General features: G+C 39.7%; 2 protein-coding genes across 5 annotated transcripts in view; one reads left to right on the forward strand and one right to left on the reverse strand.

The window, feature by feature from the left end:
• CMSS1 (cms1 ribosomal small subunit homolog) overlaps positions 1-24022 on the reverse strand; it is a 225945-nt gene that overhangs the window by 17892 nt on the left and 184031 nt on the right. For all 4 annotated transcript variants that reach the window (XM_071561221.1, XM_071561231.1, XM_071561213.1 and 1 more), the window contains one exon: positions 2942-3042. In XM_071561221.1, coding sequence (XP_071417322.1) covers positions 2942-3042 — 101 coding nt within the window. The remainder of the gene's footprint in view (positions 1-2941; positions 3043-24022) is intronic.
• Positions 14699-24022, forward strand: part of LOC139680995 (filamin A-interacting protein 1-like) — a 122621-nt gene continuing 113297 nt past the window's right edge. Inside the window, exon 1 of the mRNA XM_071574079.1 lies at positions 14699-14908. The gene's annotated coding sequence lies outside the window, so the exon portion shown is untranslated. The remainder of the gene's footprint in view (positions 14909-24022) is intronic.

Genomic DNA, 24022 nt, shown 5'->3' on the forward strand with positions numbered 1-24022 from the left:
AGGTATAAACAGATATTCTCTTCACTAGAAATCAAGGGAATGACTGCAAGTAGAAACTCTTTTTAACTAATAAAATTATTCCAGGGTTAACAGAAGCTTTTTGGTTTTATTTTTTGTTTCTAATTTGAAAATCTTTGTCCTGACTCTGACTCAAGTGCTTTTAAAACACCTTCATATGCTTCCTCATTCCTATCCCTACTATTAGCATTCCCAGACTGAAACAGAGCTACCCTCTCCTCTGCCCTTATGTATCCCAGCTGTCCATAGATTCTCAAAGGCCACTTGCCAGGTGTTTCAATTATAAATTCTATGTTCAACAACATATTATATGTAGAGAACAAGCCTTTGGATTGATTTAGTCAAGGGATACTAACAAGCAACCAAAAAGCCAGAAAGGGGCCAACCTGAATCCCTGTCCTCCAGCAGAGTATGATGGTTCCCTATCCTAGTAGTGCTACCCCTCTTTCACTCTATTGAAAAATGTCACTCATTTCACTCTGGGCCCATTTGTCTCTTCATATACATTGTGATCTGTTTTACGTAAGTGCAATACACTCCCAGCAGGTGTCTGCATGAGAAAAGAGTGAAACCTTCAACAGAGCTGAAAAATTTTCACTAGATTTTCTCACTGCTACATCCTCATTCAGATGTTTAGAAGTATCTCCAAATGCCACGGCTTCTTTTTTGAAGGCAGTATGTAATCCTTCCTTTCAACAGCAACCAAAGCACACAGCAGGCAACATAAGTACACAGCAAGCTTGTAGTCAAAGCCTTGCTTCCTTAGAGAAGCATGTTAAGATTCAAAATTACCTCCTTTACATTGCATATATATTTATAGACATAGCATATTATTAGCCCAGCAATAATAAATCCACTTTATTCAGGTATTAAAAATAATGCCATAAACTTCATGGTGGTGAATGGCTGTAAACTTGCACATCTTTGATGATCTGCAGTCTAAAATATTTCAGCATCTGATTTAGACTGAACTTCTGACCCCTATCCAGGCATTCATTGCCTACCTACTCATGCAATAGCTCTTTGCATGCCACCCTTAAGAAAAGGTCATTTGCATGCTTTTCTTATGCAAGACACAGAGCAGACAACCAACTGCTTTTTGACACGGCTCCCTTGCGCTCCGTGTTTTTATGTTATTTTTACATGGAAATTCTTAAAATGCAGAAAACAGGAAATTTGTGCTGAGACCACTGATTTATGAACTAAAATGTCATAAATTCCTTGTTTGTTAATCACAGACAGAACATAAAATATTTCCTGTATTATGTTTCTAACATATTTTTTCTTTATATGTTGCCAAAGTTACTGGAAATTCAAATGTAGAGTGAAAACATTCTTGCACGTGTGTGAAAGTTTACATTCTAGGTCAGCCATATACTCTGACTTTTGGAATATGTGACAAAGTAAACGTTTCAATGCATCATTCAGATTGGAGACAAAGTATTCATTTCATTGTAAGTCCTAGGACAGCCTGCAGACTAGGAACATAAAAGTTCATAGTCCTATTTGGTTGTCTCGTGAGTGGTTTTAAGGTGCCAAGTCCACTGTAGAACAGCTTGCAGCCCGTGAATAAGACAGGCATGAGTAAAATGGGTTATGTCATATGCACCAGAACTACAGAACTACTGGCTTTCCACAAATATATCTGATTTTGCAAGTGTTTTGCTTTAAAAGACAATAACACATCGATGACTTTGAGCTGCCATAAAGCATTTGTTTCTTGTAGTTCCGTGCCTAAACACCAAATTACCTGATTCCAAAATGAAGACTGATGTTCTTTATATGACAGAGCTGTGGAGAGTGTTCCACTACAGCTGAGCAGTCCCAGGCCACCTTGGCAAGTACCTTGTGTTGGCTATCCTTTCTGATGTTCTCATAAAAAGAGTCATGCAACTCCCTGAACTCACTTACTTCTAAATGCTTAAGTGAAAATAGTGCAAAAAAGTGGCTCCATAAGAATTCTCACCAAGTTGAAGTCCTCAACATCTGACCCCCTGGTGGAGCAGGTACAAAGGCAATACAGCTTTCTCCTGCATTGCTTGGTTCTCTTTCCTAATCAAAACATTGAGCTAGTTCAGATACTTGGATCCCTTCACCTTTGGTCTCCTTGGAAAGACACCCAAAAGCATAGTGTATTACTACCACGTTGTTTACACTTCTCTGTTACAAAAAAAGAATGTTCCTGCAAATGGTTTTCACTTGGGCAATTGCCTAGGCATTACAGAGTGAATTTACTACTGATCTAGAGGTCTAAATTAATATCTATAACCTCAAGGAGAGACAGCTTCCAAAGCAATTTTAGCTCTCTGACAGCCACTCAGTCGATTATCCCTTATGGTATCAGGAAGGCAGAATAAATTTACCTTCAAACAAGAAACTTAAAGTCAGATGACCTCTAGATGACTTTTTTCTTGAAGTTGCCTCTTCTTTGGCATGCTCCATGTAACACTGAACAACATAGTTCCTTACTGTTATTAAATAAAGCTTTAGCAGTGCAAGAGGAAGAAAACATCAATTCAGGCAGACCTAAATTCTTCCTCACTTGAACCTTGCACAGGAGACATGCTTAGGCAGAGAAGCTGTACAACATATAAATACAGCTTTCCAGACTTTGTGTGTGCAGGGAAAGGGAAAAGAGTCTACAGGAGGACACTCGGTAGCACCATCCAGGCTTTTATCACTAGACACTCAAAAAGTAGGAGACAGGCCTGGCAACCTGAACTCACATAAAACAAGACTGAGGTTATTATTGAAATGTACTTGAATGTGATCACATTTAAACAAGGCAAAATAATTAAAAAGAATTCTTACTACATGAGCAGATCAGATAGAGTGAAGAGAACTGCTCCTTTACTGAACAGCAGATTACATTTCCCTATGGATTATCATTTTTGCACTCTAAACAGTTACTGAATTTACAAACCTGCTTTCTTTTCGTTTTCACAGGAGGTTTGGAATCTGCATCTTGATCTGTTGCTGTCCTGTTATGACTTCCTTTCTCAACACCTTCATCATCTGAGGGATCTAATGAGAAAAAAAGAAGAGTTTCTGTTACTGTTTTTCCAATCCATCTGTTTTTGCATTCAAAAAAAGGGAAAAAATCTTCAGCTGAAAGGTTGCCACACTAATACAACCTCAAGATTGGCAATAAATACAGCTGTAATGAATTTTTTATCCTTTTTAGAACAATAGTACTTTAAATTTATTCTTAGAAAAGTCCCAAGCTTCCTCTTATCTTCACAGTATAACATCTGGCAGGCAATATCTCTTTTCTTTCTGGAATGTTGCAAAGTGGGTGCCAGCTGCAGGATCACAGGTGGAAATACCTCATCTTTCCAAAACCTCCACTGAATTAAGCTAAACAGTGAACAGTGAAAGAAGTTTTTTATATACTGCATCTTAAGTCACATGATATCTCTTCACACTATTTCAGAACAAGTAACACATAATCTTGGATCTGTAGTGCTGCATTCACCACATATAATTACAGCCCTATTTCACTAAACACCAAAACAAGCATTAGCACTGCTATTGAAGACTAAGGACAATATGGTCCCTGGGATCACTGTAAAAATACATCTTTCTTGCTAAGTTTGCTGACGCTTCTTTAAAATAAGTAATTTCCTCCAGCTAAAACAAGTCTTGCAGGTGAAGAGAAAAAAACCCAAAAATCCAAACTAGCACATACAAAAATGCACAAAACACCCACTCCAACCTCCCAAATGCCTTACTGACACCAAATAGAGAGGAAAAGTTACAAGATTGGGATAACATTCTATTGTACAAAAATATATGCACGTTTCCTGCCAGTACACTTTAATTGTGTGTCTCTTACTTCAGTAATAATTAAGACAAAAGTGTCATTCCCAAAGTTTAAGCAGAACATCCACAAAAATAAAATAGGCTAATATTTTGAAAGAAAAATATTTAAATTCAGAAGTCTTTACTCATTCTCTACTTCATCTTTTTTATCTACAGAGAGACTTTGGGGAAAAGATATATGCACAGCAACAGCTACTTCTAATACTGTTATACTAGTGCTTGAGATATATTCAAACAGAGACATTTCTGCCCAGGACTGAATTACTTCCTTGATCATTGCCAGAAGCATTATCATTCATCAAACTGAATTAATTAAACTTCTGTATCTGGAATATTTCTTCCCAACAGGATCTTGCTCACTATTGTAATCTCCTGTATTTCAAAGTTGCAAATTTACAGCCTCAAGATGGGTACACAATGAAAGAGGGCAAATTTAGGCTAGATATTAGGAAGAAATTCTTTATGTGAGGGTAGTGAAGCACTGAACAGGTTGATTAGGGAGGTTGTGGCTGCCACAGCCCTGGCAGTGTTCAAATTGGAAAAAGCCTTGAGCAACCTGGTCTAGTGGGAGGTCCCTGGCCATGGCAGGGGGGGTTGAGACAAGATGATCTTTAAGATCCCTTCCAACCCTTAACAGCCTATGATTCTATTGCAAAGTTGAAAAATAAAAAGGGAAGAAAATCAGTGAATGTTTTAGCAGGATGGATGCCATTTGTCATGAAATCTTACTTGATATAGGTTAGATTAGTGGCAAAAAATAAGAGCTTCAGAAACAGCAGCAATGGAGAAGGGCATTTGTTTTCTGTCCAGTACAACTAAGAGACTTGTAAGTGAAAGAGGTTACATAAACATATTAATGAAGTTAATTAAGACCAAAATGAATGTCATGGAAGAAATAACAGCACTTGTTTGCATCTCAACATAGGATGAAGACGTATTTTGAAATCTTAAATGGGAATCCACTAAGAAAAGTCCTCACTTTCCAGATCCAGAGGAAATGTAGAAATGTGTGTACCAAGTGAACTCTGCAGCTCAGCTGCCTATGTGCTTCATCCTCTTTGCAGGCACAGACATCAAATGGAATGGACTGTGGCCACACCAGTGCTTGAGCCCATGTGGATACACATGTCTAGTTCTGTACAGCCAACACATGGCAGCAGGTGAACTGGGGAAGAGAGAAAGGTCAAGGTTTGTGAGGTCAAATAGCTTTCTGTTCTCCTGAGGATGTCCAAGTGCTCCTGCACAGCAAGAGTTCCTTCCCTGGCGTATTCCTCTCCAAAGTCAGTGGCCACTTACATCCTCCAGTCTCTCTGGTATCTCGGATACAATACTTCATTAGAAGATGCTGAAAAATGACATCATTCAACTTACCCCAGAAAGTTTAAAAGATGTCTTCGTAACTCAGTGCTACCACTTGGCATTACCAAGGGCTTGTTTCCCTCTGTATCATCCTTCTGCATGGCAAATTTATTCTGCTGTATTTTGGTAGGGCAGTTTCTGTGTTTAAGAGCTCATCATTGACTTCTGCCTCACCTGCCCTGACTCCAGAGCTACTGGAAGGGTGACCAGCTTTAACACACACCAGCTCCACACCCCTGGGGTCCTGGACACACTACATCGAAGCAGGCTGTGGAGAAATGATATAAATGAAGTACAACAGAGAAATAAGAATTGCCTGTTCATCCCTCCTTCTCACTGTGCTTGAGCCTCAGATACCCATTCCAGAGTATATCCATGACTGTCTCACTGAACTGAATTGCTGTGCAAGCTCTTTCCAATGTTTCATATTGGAAATAAATGAGTATTCCATGAAAAAGATTCAGGGGAAGCTGCCTGTGATCTGTAAGCATTCCCTCTTAAATCCCACTTGGCATGCTCTGAAAGGCGAACAGGAGTTGCCTAAGTTTTAAATAACCTCTTCTCTTTCTCACAACTAAAAGATACACTGCTAGCAATAGCAATCTAAAACTGGACAAATGGTTTCCATGCTCTGAAATAGCCTGACAAACAATGTACCACCTGTTCACTGCCCATCTGAGTTTTGGATGGCACTTCATGATGCAACGTTCTCTGCTTTCAGCAAGAAGTGAGAGGAGATGGTACAGACGAAGGTTCAGAGAAAAAACATCAGTGAAAACAGTTCTATTTTGAGCATCTTGCTGCAGTACCTGAGTATCTTTACTTCATACAACAGGAGAACTTATCTGTTCCAGAAATAACCACCCACACCCCAGTCAAGAGACAAGCTAGTTTCAAGCTGTGATTTTTTGTGACACCATGTCAGCTCCCATGATGACAGGAGCGTTTTGTTGCAGGCATCGAAATACCACATGCCACACTCCACCAACCACTCTCACATTAAACAGTGTACCTTTCTCTACAAATAGTTACCTTGATGTCAGTGGGGTTATTCACAAAATAAATCATAACTTGATGCAAATAAATGCAGAAGCTCATAGATGACAAACATGTCCATAATAGATCAATACTGTTTGCTCTGCTGAGACGTATCAAGCTTCCCAGGAGACTCCTCTCTGCCAGAACAAGAGAAAGCCCAAACCCTTCCTCAACAATAAACTGGCACAAATGCAGAAGCAAATTGATTTGTACAACATTGACTTTCATCTCGCTTGAGGTGCAAATGAGTAGGCAGGCAGGCACCGACAGAAAGCACTGCTTGAAGGGCTGATGTTCAGCACACAGATCCTCTGCATCTGCTTTCCTGTGATGGACAGACCTTGTGCAACCACAAGGTCATCAAAGGCATCAGAACTATCACGTAATGCTCTAGATACTGAAAAATAAAGAGGAATTCCACAAGTCTTCGTGTGTTTTGCTTTGGTATTACATCAGTGGCAAGGCATGTACTGACGGGCTTTCCAGTCATTATGTATTAAAATCATTCAGTGCGATGGTTTCTAACTTCTTTCAAATTTAATGTATGCATATATATCTACGTACATCAACATGTATAGAAATTATATACATATACACACCTATATTAATACATACACATCTATGTGTTTAAACACATTCACAGAAGAAAGCACATGGGTATTTAGATAATTTAACTGACTCCCTTTAATTATCACCTTTATTAACTAATATATTAACAAAGAATACATATTTCCTTGGTTATTTGTACTAGTATTTTATATAAATGGAGACAAGACTTTAATGATATGGGATGTAGTGACATGTGCTTTGATGTGAATTCAATTTTATTCATGCAAAACAGCCAGTACACAAAAATTTGCATTTGCTAGGTTGATTTAATATTACTGGGACTTCTGACCTGCACATGACACTTTTCTCCTCTGAAGTTATTAACAAAGAACTTACAGTGACCACAACACAAATAATTAATTACTGTTAGAACTAACGGTGACTGAAAAAGTGAAGCTCTTCTAGGCAGGACACCTCCAAATGCCCCCAAACAAATAAAAAGTTACACCTGAAAGCAACCTTAAAATTCTTAGGAAAACACAACTTGTGGTTCAAGCCAACCCACGACTGAAATATAGATAAAGGCATCTGACAGAAATTATGGCAGCTGTGGAAAGCTGGATACGAAGAGAACAAAAAGAGTTTTTTGAGAGAGAAGGGTGACAAGGTCCTTAGAACTCCTCCTAATGTAGGAACAATGAAAATGTTATTAAAAAGAAATTTTGGAACGGAAAAGTATTATTTTGCACACATACCCAAAGATAAGTGAGGGCATGATTTCAGCTAGGTGGGGGTTTGTTTGATTGTAGTTTGGGTTTGGTTTTTTTTATCTGGAAGCTGAGATCAGGCCTCTCTACTTGGTATCCCAAAGGCCCCCAGTGACACAACCAGCACAGGACAAGTTCATTAAATTAATCTCTGTGACAAGATTTGGAGGGAACCTGTTTTACATGCCCAAAATGGAGAATCTCTCAACTTTTATTTAATGTATCTGGCATTGCCCACAATCAGGGATGCACTCTGGGTCAGAAGAGTCTCTGGATCTGCACAGAAATTCCTGCTTTCTACCCTATGCTCCCATCAGGGCTACGTATCAGTACTAAACTACAGTTACATGAAAACAAAGTTTGTACAAAATGTATTATTGACATGACTGTCTTTTTCCCCTCCCTATTTCCATCCTCCTCTGACTGTTCTAAATTTGCCTCATATCTGAAACAAGACTTTAAACAAAGGCTGTGTTTTCTGATTTTTAACATAAGGCCCTGTAACACTGTGGAAACAGGTTTTGTATTTCTTATGCTCTCTTTCTAGTTTCAGATATGTTACAGGAAAGTATGTGCTTGTAGGTGGGCATAGTACACTCAGTTTGGGTGTGCTGTGATGGATTAATTTCAGGCTGTTTTGCAGGCAATATTTTTATTTATTGGTTGATTAAACAGACTGATTGCTGTTCAGCAAAGTGTGGGAAAAATAGTTCTCAGGGCTCTCAGCTTTAAATTCAGTAGATTGAAATATATTTCATGCTTATTTAAATGCCAGGACTGTTGGGCATGCCTTGAGCCATCTTAATTGCCATTTTTCTTTGGGAGGAAAGGGGCAGAGACAAGGTCAGAGAAAATAAAAAAAAAGAAGTCTGAGACCTCCATATTTTACATAGTTTTTCTATTAAAAACTGGCCTAAATCTTCAGTGAATCAGATTAAATAATCTTAACGCCAATGCACTACTTAGAATTTTTCTCAGTGCATCTTTCCTGCACGTCCCACCAGGTACACACAGTGCAAGGACAATTAGATTTCTGTACAATGAAACAGCTGTCAGCAAAATCGGCTCCCATGTCCCTGTTCATCCTTGCTCTGTTTGCCAGCAAGTTGTGCTGATGATAGTAACTGGGCTAGAGGTAGTAAGGACAGCATTTTAATGTACCACACTATGGTATCACTCCTTGAAGCAGCAGAAAACATGAAGCTCAGGTAGGTCCTGCCATGAGCATCAAACAACAGATTGAAGTCTTTTAAATTAAACAGGCCTGGCTGATGGGCTGGTTAACTAAGAAAAAAGGAATAATATTTTCAAGTATCCAAAACTCAACTACTTCCCTGACAAAAGGGAAAGGTTACGCATAGCAGCGGAATAAGGAGGAGTGGAAGTCAGTGGTTCTCAGCAGCAACAGGTACAAGTGGCAGCTCAAACTGCTTCCTGGACAAATCCCAATTTACTCAGCTCTGTGTCACCAGCACAGCTAATCCCAAAGGAAGGATCTCTTTCATGTCTATCAGGACAATCCTTTCCAAGTTCTCTCTCCACAGGCAATGGACAGCTTTGAAGTTTCCTGTTGAGAAGCCTAATAATAGCTCAGATACCCTGAAGCCCATGGTGTAAAGCCAACTGAGCAAGCAATAGCTACAGCTTCCAGACCAGCCAAATGGAATGGCTAAGAATGTATATTTTATTAATATGGTTCTTCAGACCAGTTGCTGACTATTTACCATGACAATACTTTAGAAATTGGTAGCAAATGAGCCAAAAATGTTAGACGCATAAGTAATCTGTCCTTGGGGAAGATCACCACATTGCATCAAAAATAGCTACAATAGCATCAGTACCCTTTTCATTTCTCAAACTGCTCTGACTAAATTAGAAAGGGTCCCCTGGCACCCTCAGAAAAATAAGTAATTCTCCCTGTCACAGGTATGCAGCATGTGCAGTAGCAAAACTGAGAAATCTAGATGACAGATTACAGAAAAGAAAAAACCAATGAAAATATCTTAGCTCCTTGAATAAATAGTACCTAAATAATTTAAAACAATATAGTAAACCAAGATTTAGTCTTAGAAATCAGTACAAGAACACATACAAGAAATGAAAAAATTATATTTAATTTCATAAAAAGACATAACATTACAGCTGAATGGAAATCTTCTATGCGAATTGTGCATTTTAGCTTTGCAAACCAGTGTAATGAATCAAATGAAGTGCCTTCATTCATAACACCTTAAAATATTTGGGGATTTTGACTATTTGGAACTAAAGAGGGAATGCTGTGAGTGAACTGGTATCTGTTATTGTTACTAGGAAGAAAGAAGCTGGGCATAAAGCTCTGTTGCAGGCTATTCCCGGTGAGTTACCATTCCCTTGTTGACTATCAGCCTGGTGTAGCAGAGACTAGAGCTGCCTCTCCACCTGGGCAGAGATAATCTCCATGATAATTACGAGTGGTGCCAGAGCTCCATCATTCCAAACCATCCACAGTCCACCACAGTGTCAGCATTTCTTTTCCCTTCCTATCTCTATGAACTAAGGACTCCTTTCCCAAACCAGACCTACTCCAGCACACCAGTAAGTTTTCATATCTGCAAGGATGCCTTAAACTGCAGACTTTACCTGCCAAGGTATTGGAAAAAAAGGTATTTTAAAGTGTAGTCATGAGGTACACCTGAAGGGCACACAATAAGCAACTGAGCAGAAACAGTTACAGACCTATCAAAGAATCAAAAGAGCTTCAATTTTGTCCCATTAGGTAACATTCAGATGGCATAGGCTTCTTCACACTCCACCCAGCCTAAACCTGTGCCAAGCCAGAATGTTTTGTAAATAGTCTATAGGAATTCCCCGGAATAATTTCTAAGTATTTGCAAAACTTGTATTACAAAGGCAAAGACAATATTCTTATAAAAATGCAAACTTCTTTCTGGGGCAGTTCAAAAGGCACACCTACCATGAACCATTCTTTTTGCCTGATAAATCTGGCGACAGGATACTCAGTTTAGGTTCCTTTTCCTTACACTGAAGGGCAATATAAATTAAAATCACTGCCCATTCAAGCAAAAAAAATTAAAAAAAAGAACTGGTCTTAATGGAATAATATCAAGGTTATTTTCACTATGCCTTGATATGATAAACATTTTTTAGCTCACAGACATAACTATCTGTGATGCAAAGGATCTCACACAATACATTTCTAAAACTACCTCTCCTTTCCCGTTTTTAAATGTTTTTCCTTTAATATGCAAAATAAGTACTTCCAAACTAATTTTCTACATATCTTGACTTGCTGACTGGGAGTGAACTAAAAGACAAAATAAAGGCCATATCAAAAAATGAGACCAGAGGAAATTCTCTGTTGTACACATAAGCACAGAAGAGTAAACTTTATATGATCAAGGTTAGGCCCAGCTTGTGGTATTGCTACAAGTTAGTCCTATTCATAATTCAACTTTTTTATTTTTATATTGTGCCTGTAAGACAGAAACACGGTAGAAAAATCACAAAACATGACTGATCAGAGGTAAAAGTAGCAGGTCACTTCTAAAAAATAATAACTTTTTCACCTGCATGACAAAGGTTGAATTTGACATCCTACCGCTGCCTTACACAATGAATAATGGCATCACCGAGGCAAGCAGTGAGAACTCAACATTCATTTAGTCACTGTGATTTTAAACCCCATAGTATGTGAAGGGCAAACACAAAGATTTGACATGTTAGGAACATGACAGGCCCTTTTACTGTTTGGCATGCAATTTAATTCCTTCATTACAGGCTTGCCAAACAAGAGCAACCAGAGCCTGAAGATACTATAATACTTCAGCATGAGGTGCAAATCAGGTCTGTTGTTTGCTCTAATGCCCTTTGACAATGATATCATGAGCAATGGCACGAGACGAGACAATGAGATGACATCCACAAGTCGCTTCAGTCTACTCTTTTTCTTTTGTTCTCTCAAAAACTATCCTTTCTGCTGGAACTTCTAATAATCGCCTTGTATCTCCAACTTAAGTTTAAAAGCATTTTTCTAGAGAGATGGGAAGTGGGAGACTGTTTTGTTGGTTTGTAAGTAGCATGGCGGTTTGGGTGTTTACAAATCAACTGGATGCACATTATAAAAGTTAACCTTGCAATAAGAGATTCTCTTCTTGATAAATGCCAAACATTACATACCATACAGTCAGCTCAGAAACCACTCAAAAGGATGCCAGCAATATGGTGCAACAGTTTATGCTCATAGAAGAAAGCTATTCAGCTCTGACAGGCAGAGAAACAGAATACAACTGACCACATTGGAAATGGGGAGAGACATTATGGTTCAAAATCTCACCTTGTAAATGCTCTGTGGGATCTTTAAACAACTACAAGTGTCTAGGAATATGGGGTTAATCAAAAGAAAAATTTGTTCACACATAACTATTTACAGAATGTGCAACTGTATTGAGGGAGAAGCCCACAAGTCTGGCTTGAAATAAATCTCAAGACCAACAGATGCATTAGAGGAACAAAACAGATTGCACTCTGGAAAAGTCAGACTCAAATTATTCCAGAGGAAATGATACCAAAGAAAGTGGGCAGTTAAAGGGAAAAACTGACTACAAAGAAGCAGAAAGACCACCCAGCATAATCAGGAAAACACAAGAGCCCAGAAAAAGCTAGGCATAAACTAGGGCCTGACACTCTATTACACTTCCCTCTTGGTGCTGTGGGCAGTAAAATCATGCAAAAGTCATCCTAAAGAAAATTTGCATGTATACAGCTGTCATCCATCTTGACCAACACATACAACCACTCTTAAAGCCTTTTCCCCCTTTTTCAGGATGTTCACTTCACTGGGGTTGGTCACACAACATTTAGAGACCTGTACACACAAACTGCATCGTTCTGTAAAGGCCTCCTCAAAGACTCCCTGCCCAAAGCCAACCAGTGTATTATTTGTATGAGCAAGAAATCACCCCTTCTCCACAGTATTCACATGGGAGAACTGCATGTCACAGCTCCTGGCCAAGTGTGACCATTTCTGTGCTTTAGGACACAGGAAACACTGTGATTTCTTCTTTTCTAAGAACTACCGATCTATCACACATGGAAGCTGCTCCAGTTGTTTGCTGTTGAGGGTGAAAAGCTGGTGAAAAAGAGGGTGAAATGGATACTCCTCATGCTGGGAAGGAGTGTATATTTCCTCCCTTACCCTCATCTCCATGGTCTGAATGAAGTGATCTGTGGTGATTTCAATAGTCCTAGCACAAGAGAGAGGCAGAAGCGGCGGTGGCCCTGTGGAGCTGGAATTGGTAGGGCTGGTCTGGATCTTATGACGACACCACTCTGGAGCACAGACAGCACAATGTGATCAGTATTTAATGATGTTGGTGACCCACACATTAGAATTTCACTACATACACAGCGCTAGGATATAAGTCAATATACATCTGTCTGGAGGTGGACTTGTTAATTTTTCAGGTTCTCCCTTCAAAATCAAACACCAGCATCCTTCATTTGTTATAATATCCATTTCTATCAAATATTTATTCTTGTTCATGTGGAAGAAACAGGCAAACTGGGAGGAAAGAGGAACTTGGATAAATCCAAAAATCTACTTAATGGGTCGGCTTTAGCCTAGGTCTGACTACAAGCAAGTTCAAGCCAGGAATGCAGCCCAGATGTGATGTCTCCCTCAATACTGCCAGTGATTCATAGTTTTTATTGTTCCCTAAATTGGGAAGCAGCTGTGGCTCACAGCTGTAGTTCTTGCTGTGAGGGTAATACAGAGGGCCTGGCTGATCCTGTGGACTTCAAGTCTATAGATCATGATAAAATTACACAGTAGAACTTGCCAAAAATAGTAGGCTGCAATTAAAAAAGATATATAGCACACTTCACAAAAACTTAACAGTAAAACTCATTGTTCATGGACATACATTGCAACTTTACTGACTACTGGTACCATTTCCACCTTTTTGGCTCATGGATATTTTTCCAGACATGCAAATCTATAGTAGAGAGTTATCACAGTCCTGATGTTCTCTCAGAATATTGAAAATTGCATGCATGCATATAGTGTAGCATACACTCAGACACGTCACCACTAAAAATACATCCCACTAAAGAACAATAATGCAAACAATCTTTTATCCCAACTCTCTTACCCATCTTTACACAGAACATGAGAGTTGACACTTTGAGCTGCTCTGATTTCTGCAGCTTTTTTTATTTAGAAGCCTTCATATGACATAGCAGTATCAGGTCTCCATTTGACAGAGTATCAGGTTAATGCATATCAAGTTAAACTCTCCTTCAGGTTAAGAACAAAATACCCTGACATGTTGCCACACAGTTAGAGTGGCAAATTCCCTGGATTATAAAACATCTGTTGAGAAACAGTTCTCTATCTAAGGCACAGGGTTATGTTTCTATGCCTCTTACTCTTTTGCATCCTCCTGTGTATATACTACACATTTCTGTGCACTTTGGTCTCTGATACTGCAGGTTCTGATGCCCTTTCAAGCTATCCTATCCTAGCATCTCACATTTATACAGTGCTAGAATGTACATTTGTGGATTTAACTCACTTTTCCAAATAGTCTTGCTTATTATAAGAGCAAGTGAAAGGAAGGATAATTTGTTATAGTCAGAAGCTTTTAGGGAAATACTGCACACTCTGATGCATTAAGGTTTTTTAGAGGAAGAAAGGCATCAGGCTTGTCATCTCTGTCAGTGCTCTCTATTTAAGACTAACAAATTACAATGCAATCTCTCATCTGTACAGGCCTTTCGCGAACTGACATGCGGCTCATTTGCCTAAACGATCAAATAAAGCACATTATGAGTCAATCGGTTCTAACTACCATGAAAATAAGAGCTCATACCTACATTCATTTGCTGCATGCAGATGGTTGATTGCTTTTCTGTCCCTTTATGCTGCAGTTCTGCTCCCTCAGATCCCCTCTACTAAGAGAGTGACATACTGGGAGGTCAGTTTTCCGACAAGGTCATCTGCCTTCAACGTATGAAGAGACTTGCACAGAAAGTGGGTTGGGCTATATTTAGAGTTTGGTCCAACTCCGTGCCAAGGTCCCCCCGCTGTCTCTCTCTTGCAGCACCGTCTCAGGTTTATTCTTGCAGATTCTCAGCCCACAGAACACACGAGGAGACAAAAGTCCCTCTGAGCTACTGCTGGATTGAGGGGTTTTGCAATTTGCTAAAAACAAGTGGATCAGCAGTTCAGATGAGAACTCCTTAAACACCTAACTCTTCTAGTATTTATTTTTTTTATTTAAGTGGATTTTCCCTTTTCAGTTGAATGAGGAGAGGAAACTGCCTGGCATAGAGGAAAAAGACTCTCCTGAGCTAAGGTAAGGTTGCTTCATTTTTACACTGGCATTGTAATTACAGAAAAATTGATAATGACTTGGATCAGATATGCTTTCTCTGCTAGACCAGTTATGCATGTCAGCATTAAGGGTATTTTTGGATAATGAAATTCTTAATTTCAAAATACCAGTTTTCATTATTTCTGGCTATAGGAAATGGGAAAAAAAAAGGATATCAGTATGTGCAATAGAATATAAATGATCTGATTTTACCTGTTCAAATGAATGTAAAAAGTACACAGCCATGCCACTACACTGTAACATTATTAAAATAAGAGAAAACCAAATGTGTGACTATATGGATGATGATTACATATACAGGCATGCATTTAGATGTGCTGAGTGACGTTCTATCCATGTTATTTTGTACAATATGAGCAAGCATGGCATCAGGTTTGCAATATAGTGCTTGCTGCAAAAAGCACAGATATAAGTAAAAAATTACAATTAATTAATGAACACGTGCACAAATCCCTTTGCAGTTCTTAAGAAGTTGCTCAGCTCCAGAGTACAGGCAGTATTACAGATAATATTGGTCTCCTTTCCACTGTATGCTGTACATTGGTTCAGCATTGCTTCTCCTTTCAAAAACACATATGGCTCAACAGTTTTCCTCAATACCACTTTAAACTGTTGTGATGCATAAGGGGAAACAAGACCTGGACATCATGGCAGACCTGTCTGTAAGGAGGTCCTAACACACTTTAGGTCACATGGACACCATGATACTGTGGCGTGGTCTCCAACATGACAAGATTATTACATAAAGACACTCTGGAGCCATGGATTTAGCACTGGCACACACACACACACACTTTCTAATGCAACATGACCATAGCAAACACACAGGAATGGTAACCTGAAAAATTGAGTAGAGAGCTCCACTTGATCCAAAGGTCCAAACACTGATGTGACACCACCAAAAAGTTCTTCACAACATGATCACGACATAGAAAACTTAGCAGAAGCAACTGAAGAAAGGCAGATGGATTCTGGATTAAAAGTAAGCAAAGGGCAAGAGAGGTCACCAAGTCACTGGGAGTTCAGCTAAGCCATGATGACTGGGTGAATTCCTGTACTTATTTCATGTTGTCTTTTCTTAATATAGCTGCTGGTTCAACAATGCCATGCATCAGGCTGTAAAACTAAAAAAATTACAAGTTGGCAAAAGTCTTACTTGCTGAAGAAACTTCTATTTTGGTTACTTTCGACTCTGTATAAGATCATCTCATAGTCCTTTGCTTCTGATTTTGCTTAGTAATTTACGCTTGGAGCCTTGAGTGTTAAATTTATTTGAAGGATGTCATAAACATCATCCATTTCACACAAAATTTCTTCCTAGCAGTCCTAAGGCTCTTTAACAAATGATAATTATGGCAGCATGCCATTGAGCAAACCTGGGCTGTGTGGCATGTGATAATTCAGATTTGTCCAGAAGGTTCATATTGCAAGAAGTTGAAGAAGAGGCTGTTACAGGAGGGTTACTGAAGTACTGCAAATGCATTCATCAAGTTCATCAGCAAGTAGCATAGTCTAAGATTAGCAACAATCTTTTATAAACAGTTGATACACACTGATAGAAAAGAGGAAAAATGTGTCTTTGCAAATTTTTAAATGCTCAGGTTTTGCCTAAAGTTATTGCTTAATGAATCAACTTAGTTTTTGTGACACTCTTTGGTATCTATTCTCTATTTGCATGTGGGAAAATATGATTCCTTTATCAATGTTAAAGACATTGGGGGGTGTAGGGTTGGCTTAAGAAAAAGGCAGTATGAATGTGACTGAACTTAATAACAGCATTCACAAAGCCCTCGTGGCAGATGGACAGGAGCACTGTGGCAGACAAGGACTGGCCTGTTTTGAAGGTAGGGTCATCACACCTTCCCCAGAGGAGCTGAGCCTAAAATGCATCTGTCACCCAAACTGGTAGGAGGTTTGTTGACATGGGGATGAGATCATGACAGCATTGGAAAATGACAGTACCACTTTGACAACAATATGAGTATGGCATTACTAGAAAAAGCTATAAAGAAGCATACGTTAGTTAATAGACCTCATCATATTCTAATGTAAACAAACCTCAGTTTGCTTCTAACCTCTCTCTGGCTGGGGCTGATCCTACTTGGTAGGATCCTCCTCTTCCTATTCTCTCCTCTCCATTATAAAATTCCAGCACCATGAACTAGCTTCATCTTGCTAAGGTGTGATCTCCAATGGGCAGGTTATGCCCATATCAGCAGACAGAATCATGGAAGGGGAAAAAAATACAAAATAAAATAAAAAGGAAGAAATTATCTTTTTTTTCTCCTCTAGTGTAAGAAAGACTGAAACCCTCTGTTTCTATCAGGGCGGCTGATGGTGCTGAAACCCACCTTCCTCACTTGTGGTGGGAGGGCATGGCCTTACCTATTGAATAACATGTCCAAGGTTGTGGAGGAGGAGGAGGAAGAGAAGGCTTGGTTGATGATGTATGCTGCCAGCCGGCTAGGCAAAGCTCCAAGGGGACATTCACAAACTCCTTGCTTTGGCACTGTCCCCCTCAGATGACAGGTGTAAGCAGGGCCACAGCCAGATGGCTAAATCCAAACAGCGCCAGGGGGATGAGTCCCACGAGTGGTCAGATCCCTGCTACTACTCACTGTATTTATGTTCCAGCCTGGGGGCTTTCTTCTGGTGCAACCAAACAACAAACAACCCTGGGATTTTCCTCCTTCCCTGCCAAACTGAACTGACAGAAACAAGTTGGGATTTTGAGGGGAGTCAAAGCATACCTCAACTCACATTGAAACGAGTACCTTTAGCAAGAGGCCCTGTACATGCTACAGCACTGTTGGTACATGGCTCTGTAGTCAACCAATAGGACCCAAGACTCATCTGCACTCACTACCATCTGGTACTACAGCCAACATCCAGGCAGGGACACCAAAAGCGATTGGAAAAGTGTGAGAAGGGTAAAGGTGGCACCTGGAGTGTCAGTCTGTGAGTACCTGGCCACAGTTGTGTGTGTATACCTGTATGAAGGAGGGACGCAGTATTTGGTGTGAAAACAGGTTGCTACAACTGCTGAAGGAGCTCTACCTCAACACCTGCATTGACATTTTCTTTCCAAAACTTTAGTGGACTATTGCCATGACTTTTGAATATACTTTCCAGGAAGGGACAGAGGATGATATGCCAATACATGCTGTATAGGAAAGAAAGATATTTACAGGCACAGAAAAAGCACAAACCTCTAGTTAAACAAACAGTTAATTAAATAGTCATTCTGCTAAACAGTATTTCCCCCTAGGACTTAGTGGTGGTAACAAGGACGGGGAAGAAAATCAAAGTTCATACTCAGAACCAGTCACATAGCCCCAAGCTTTGTCTGACCTGCTTTCACAAACCCATCTCTCAAAAACAGCAAGGAAAAAACCCAACAACATAACTCTTCCATAGGCGCCCTGCTGCATTTTGCTCTCTGTGCACCAGTGGTAGTGACATTTTGCTGCAGAAAACAGTCTGCTCTGAGGTGAGGAATAGCCTCATCATTTGTATCTTCTGTCAGACTGATACACTGTTGGCACTAACAGAAAGATCTCCAGCACTGGTTTTCACTTTTTGCATTGCAAAATATTACTTTTAGCTGTAGCAAATTGACTCTTGTCTACCCAAGGCACAATGAAGTTTCATGCTCATCTAAGCACAATAAGGCCCAGAATAAGAAAACTACCAGAACATCTAGGTGCTCTACAGGCCTGCAGTACCACACTGCTTTGCAGCTGTAATTGCCACTGCTCCAAACTTCAGGTAGACCACCCTTGGCTACACTCAGTGCCCTTCTCACCCAGACATCTTTGTGGCCCCACTCTGTACAGTTCCATGGGTCTCAATCCTACTTCGGTGATTATTCAGGATCAGTACACAACCCAGGCATGTGAGATATAGTCTGTGGGGCACAACCTCAGAGGAGGGGGAGGGAATGTAGAAGGAGCAGCCCCCTCTGACCTCTGACACTGACCACCAGTGTACCTGAGGCCAGCACAGGTGCAGCTGCTTTCCCTGGTCACATTTGCATCTCTCTCCTACAGTCACACAAATGCACATACATATGTACACAGTTGTGTAGAGACAAAGTTGTAGCAGGCAGAGATCTACTCTCTATCCCTTAATACCAAATCATAGTAGTTCATGCTAAAATAAAGCATCTCCTTTGAAAAATGCACTCCTTTTATATGGACTTTCACCTTGGCAAGATGAAATGGAGAGCAACTACGATGAGGCTAAAAATTATGATGAGAATGAAATTAAACAACCTGAAGCAGTTTACCTGGAATGTTATAAAACAGTGTGCAGGGCTATGAGACAGCATGTATACACCCAGTGCAGTGGAGATTACCTATACTTGAAAATATTCTTTCAAAAGTATTTAAAAATTGAGGATGTACAGCTGGCCTCCTGCACGGATTGTTCCTCTAATTTTCACAGAGCTGTTCCCCGCTCCTATCTCAGTGATAGCTCCAGAAGTATCCTGAAAACAGAGTGCTCCAGTGGGAACAAGTTTCTTAGGCAGTAATGGAGGTACACACAGAATGCTCACAGAAAGCCCTCTGCTCCCTCAGGAGAGCTCAGCAGGAGCCGGGAGCCCGGGAAAGCACCAGCCCAGCAAAGGCTTTGCCAAAGCAGTTTCCCTACGAAGAGTTTATGTGTGGCTTTTTGCTGCTCCGTGACATCTGCCAAGGAAAGGGATTACATGCAAAGCTAGGTTGTATCAGCGCATTTCAACTGAAGATGAATGCAGTTAACTTTAGTTCCAATGAAAATACCACCTATACAATGTGGCATTAAGTCATGCAGGAAGACAGAGTTAAAACTAGGATTACATTAACACAAAGTTCGTATCTTCACGACATTAGCCCAAATTCTTTTAGTCGCAGCAAATTCATAGCGACTACTGCTGATGCAAAAGGGCCACAAGAAGTAATTCAACAGCACTAAATCCTTTTGTCTCAAACATCAGAAAGTACATATGCACAGCTGCAATACTGTAAATTATAATTTCACATAAAATTAATCTTAGTCCTGTTAAAAGAAATCCTTGGAGGTGAACTTTTCCATTTTTCACTCATAACCAGCTTTTTAGTATACCAATCTCATCTGCAGGCATTCACTTGAATAGGAGAACGCTGTCCAATCTCTAGCATGCAAGTAACATTAAAAAAAATTAAGTATTTACAGCACAGTTGTATTTAGCACAGTAGTCATGCAATTTTCTTAACCATGAATAATATTGTACATGAATATAACAGAGAAGGAGAAAAAGAGAGTAAAAGAATCCCCAAATAAATATCAAATGTTTGTGATACTCTCCTTAAGGAGACTATTTAAAAATCATGTTCAAAGTATATGGAAAAATAGACATTTTACATTGTCTTCTCAGTATAAGAGAAAAATGAAGGGTTGAAATGATGCATCAGGACTCAAGTGCTCGAGCAGATCTGCTGCAGTGTGGTTTATATCACAGAGCCAAGCCAATGGGCTACACATTCCCTGCTGTACATTCACCCACTAAGCAGCACTGACCCACACGGAAAGTGAGACCACTCAGCCTATGATGGAGTTTCTTGATACAGATAAGTAGACACCAAGAGGTTGAAATTATATGACCTCTCAACTCTTTTGCAACTTGAGACTCTTGAAGTGGGGCAACCAGAATCTTTGTTCCCTCTCACCAACTTCCATCTGACCTCCACCTGTCTGAGGTGGACAACATGTCTCTAATTATGGGTTTATTGAGTCTTCCCAGAGATATTCCTCTATTTTAGACTGCCCTATCATAAATGTGCAAGGTGGATTTCCCATCAACTTTCCTCCTTGCCACGGAAACAAAAAGAAGAAATGCCAGGCTTCATCAAACAAGGTAGGTATGGAGTGATCACTACAGAAGGCACAGCTACACTCTTCTCTACTGCCCTATCCTGTGACATGTCACTTAAATAGACCTGTTAATATTGAAGACATTTTTATTATTAAAAGTACAAAGCTATGGTATGTACTAAGCAGTTAATACTATACTTTACCATTGTTGATGATGTATGGCATGTATGAGTTGATACACTGTGTTTCCTTCGTGTACCTGGACATGTTCAGAGGAGGGAACTCTAGAGGATTTATTTGGATGGAAGTCAGGTGCACATATATGCTGTGTTATACTGAAGGGCTTGGGAGTATGCACTTCTACATGTGATAGGGACTGCTTAGCCTTTAGCAAATAACTAGTACTTCCACCTCAGTTTGTCCTATTGAAAAAACCAAAACCAAACAAAAAACCAAAACCCTTAATGGGGTGTTTTGGAGCCTAATAACATAAGTAAAGCGCTACGGGATTCTGGAAGACATGCTATAGTAAAACATAATAGTTGTTTATTATATTCTATCAATAAAGGACATGAAATTCCTTTCTTTAACCCTTGAAAAAACATCAGTGTTTTAAAAAATACGTTTGAGAATCCAAAGTAGCTATATTCAGACCATTAAGATGAAGCTCAAACTTGGGGTTCCCTCTATCACAGAGACACAATTCAGTAAGATCCCTTTTCATTTTAAGTTACAGTTCTCCAGATTCCACTATTTACAGCCACAATCAAAGGCTTCTTTGTCATGTCTTTGCTATTCAGCAGCTTCTGGGAGAGTGCCCTGACATGACACAAGCGAATGATAAGGATTAGCCTTATCCAAAGTGTTTCACTACTGCATCCAGCTCAAGACAAACTGATGACAGACTATGTAAAGCCACTGTCCGAATATATACAGTATGGGAGAGACAGAAGCAGTGCTTTATCTAGTTCCTGAAGTCTGAACTCTGGAGACAGATGTCCTCTGGTATCCTGTATGAATCCACGTGATGTGAATTCTCCATTTGAGACCCTGTTGGGAAACACAATTCTCCTCTCCCTGATTTAAGGCAGAACTGGTGATAAGGAAGCCCTGCTGTAGCAGAACACTGCCCACAGCACAACAGGGATGAGATAGGCCGCACATCTGCTGAGGGCAGATCGGCATCTGAGCCAAACCTACAGAACACAGCAATTGTCAAACATTCCAAGTCTTGCAATATGGAAAACAGTGTAATCCTCAAATCAGAAATATTTCTTCTCTCACTGTTTGTCTCAAGGAGCAGAAAGAATGGCTATATACAATTAGTGATATTAACAGAGCCCAGCACAGCAATTAAAACAAATGAACCCAAAACAAACCTAAGTACTGTCATGGTAATTTTATCCTTTTATTTTTATTTTTTAAACCTGAACTAATTACTTAGCTCAGCAATGGTCATGACTAGAAGCTTACACCAGGACAGTAATGAAGGTAAAACCCTGGGGAACAATTTTGATTATAGTGGAGGTCGCAGCTGACTACATTTTAATTAATCAGAGTAGTACAGCACTCTGAATCCCCAGATAACACATATCAATTTGCAGACTAACATGAGTTGTTTTAGAGCATATTTTAGCATTAATAAATTCTTCAACAGTTCTTTTAAGTCCCAGAGGTAATCTAATTTCTTTTCTATTTTTATTATAGAGGCTTTCAATTGACATTTCAACTATATATCACTAAAATCATGTGGCTGTGGAATGCCAAATATAGCCTCAGAAACCAAATACCTCTTCAATACTTGTATTAATTAAAAGCCCAGAGAATTTCCTAATTACAAAAAAGGGTTTTTTCATATCAATAAAGCATTTTAATTTAAAGTAAGTCTCTACTATAAAACATGCCACAGTAGCATTTGGTTGAAAAGCTAAGTAGTGAGCTAGCGTGAGATATCATCCAGTGGAGGATAAATACGTACCTTGTCAATGACAAGAAAAAAGCAGGACATTCAGGGTTCAACATATGGTCCACTGTCTACATTTTCTGTAAAATCCAGGCTTAAATGAGTCATGCTTAAGGTCTGACAAAACATGCACAGAAATGTGGCAAAGAACCAGATCCCAAAATAAGCAAGTTTTGAGCTCATATACCATAAGACCCAGCAGAGATGATATAATTCATATCTTTAAATTCACAAAACACATAAATTTTCCTGAGCATTCTTCTCTGCATCGTGAGTTCACCAGTGTTTTGCTACTGTTTGGAAATGAAACTATTAAACTGCCCAGGACTCTTCCTGTTTCTAATGAGCTGCTGCAGTCCCCAAAATCAGTTAAATGTGACCTGTAGAGGTGACTGTACACTGTTCCTATACAGCAGTAGCAACAGATACCAAATCTTACTCCAAGAGAGATGTAAAAACCAAAAAAAGGTCCTAACAGTGTTAAAGGACTAGGAAAAAACCTTTGAAGACAGTGTTGAAGCTGAAAGGGCTAAACTCAGGAGAAAAGCAGAGCACAACACTGAAGTGGTGGCAGGGAAGGAGACAAAGTCAGCAGTTCTGAGTCAGGACACTTCTCCATGTGGTCATGTTGAAAATGCCCTGTTTTTCACAAAATCCAACTGTCTCCCCTTCTCAACAGGGTGAGCTGCTGCACCACCTGCTCAGTGTCTGGAGAGTCAAGGTACCTTGGTTCCTATTAGAGGCACTGTCACATAGTTGTAGAAACACCCTTGGTCCAAGCCTACTAAGAGGTACCCTACTAAGAGGTACCAAGCCCCTTATTGCTACACCACTGGACCAAATGCAGCCCAACTCTGCCAGCTGTCCACTGCTGTTACCTAAACCTTCTGAGAAGCAGACAGGCACTGAAAAGGTGTGGGCAAGAAAGAAAAGTAAATTCACATTGTCCCTTACCCCAGTGTGTCCATAAAGCTATCAAAACCCAACCTAATTAAAATAAAATATGAAGTAGATTAGTTTTCCAGGGTGAAACTGTTCTGTGTAGCGGACCTCACTTCTGTGTAGAAGCGAGGAAGCAAACATGATTTAAGACAATGATAATGGATTTTCTTTGACAATAAGAAAGGTAAAGACCTATGCTCACACCTCTGGCAATGCATCTAGTTCAGCAATCACTGTTTTCTGTTAGCTTCCCCTAACCTAACAGTACCACAGGCATTTTATTTAACAGTCGTCATTACCACTGCAGGAATAATTTGTTACAGTAAATAACCACA

Source organism: Pithys albifrons, chromosome 1 (genome assembly GCF_047495875.1).
Source record: "Pithys albifrons albifrons isolate INPA30051 chromosome 1, PitAlb_v1, whole genome shotgun sequence".
Taxonomy (NCBI): Eukaryota; Metazoa; Chordata; class Aves; order Passeriformes; family Thamnophilidae; genus Pithys; species Pithys albifrons.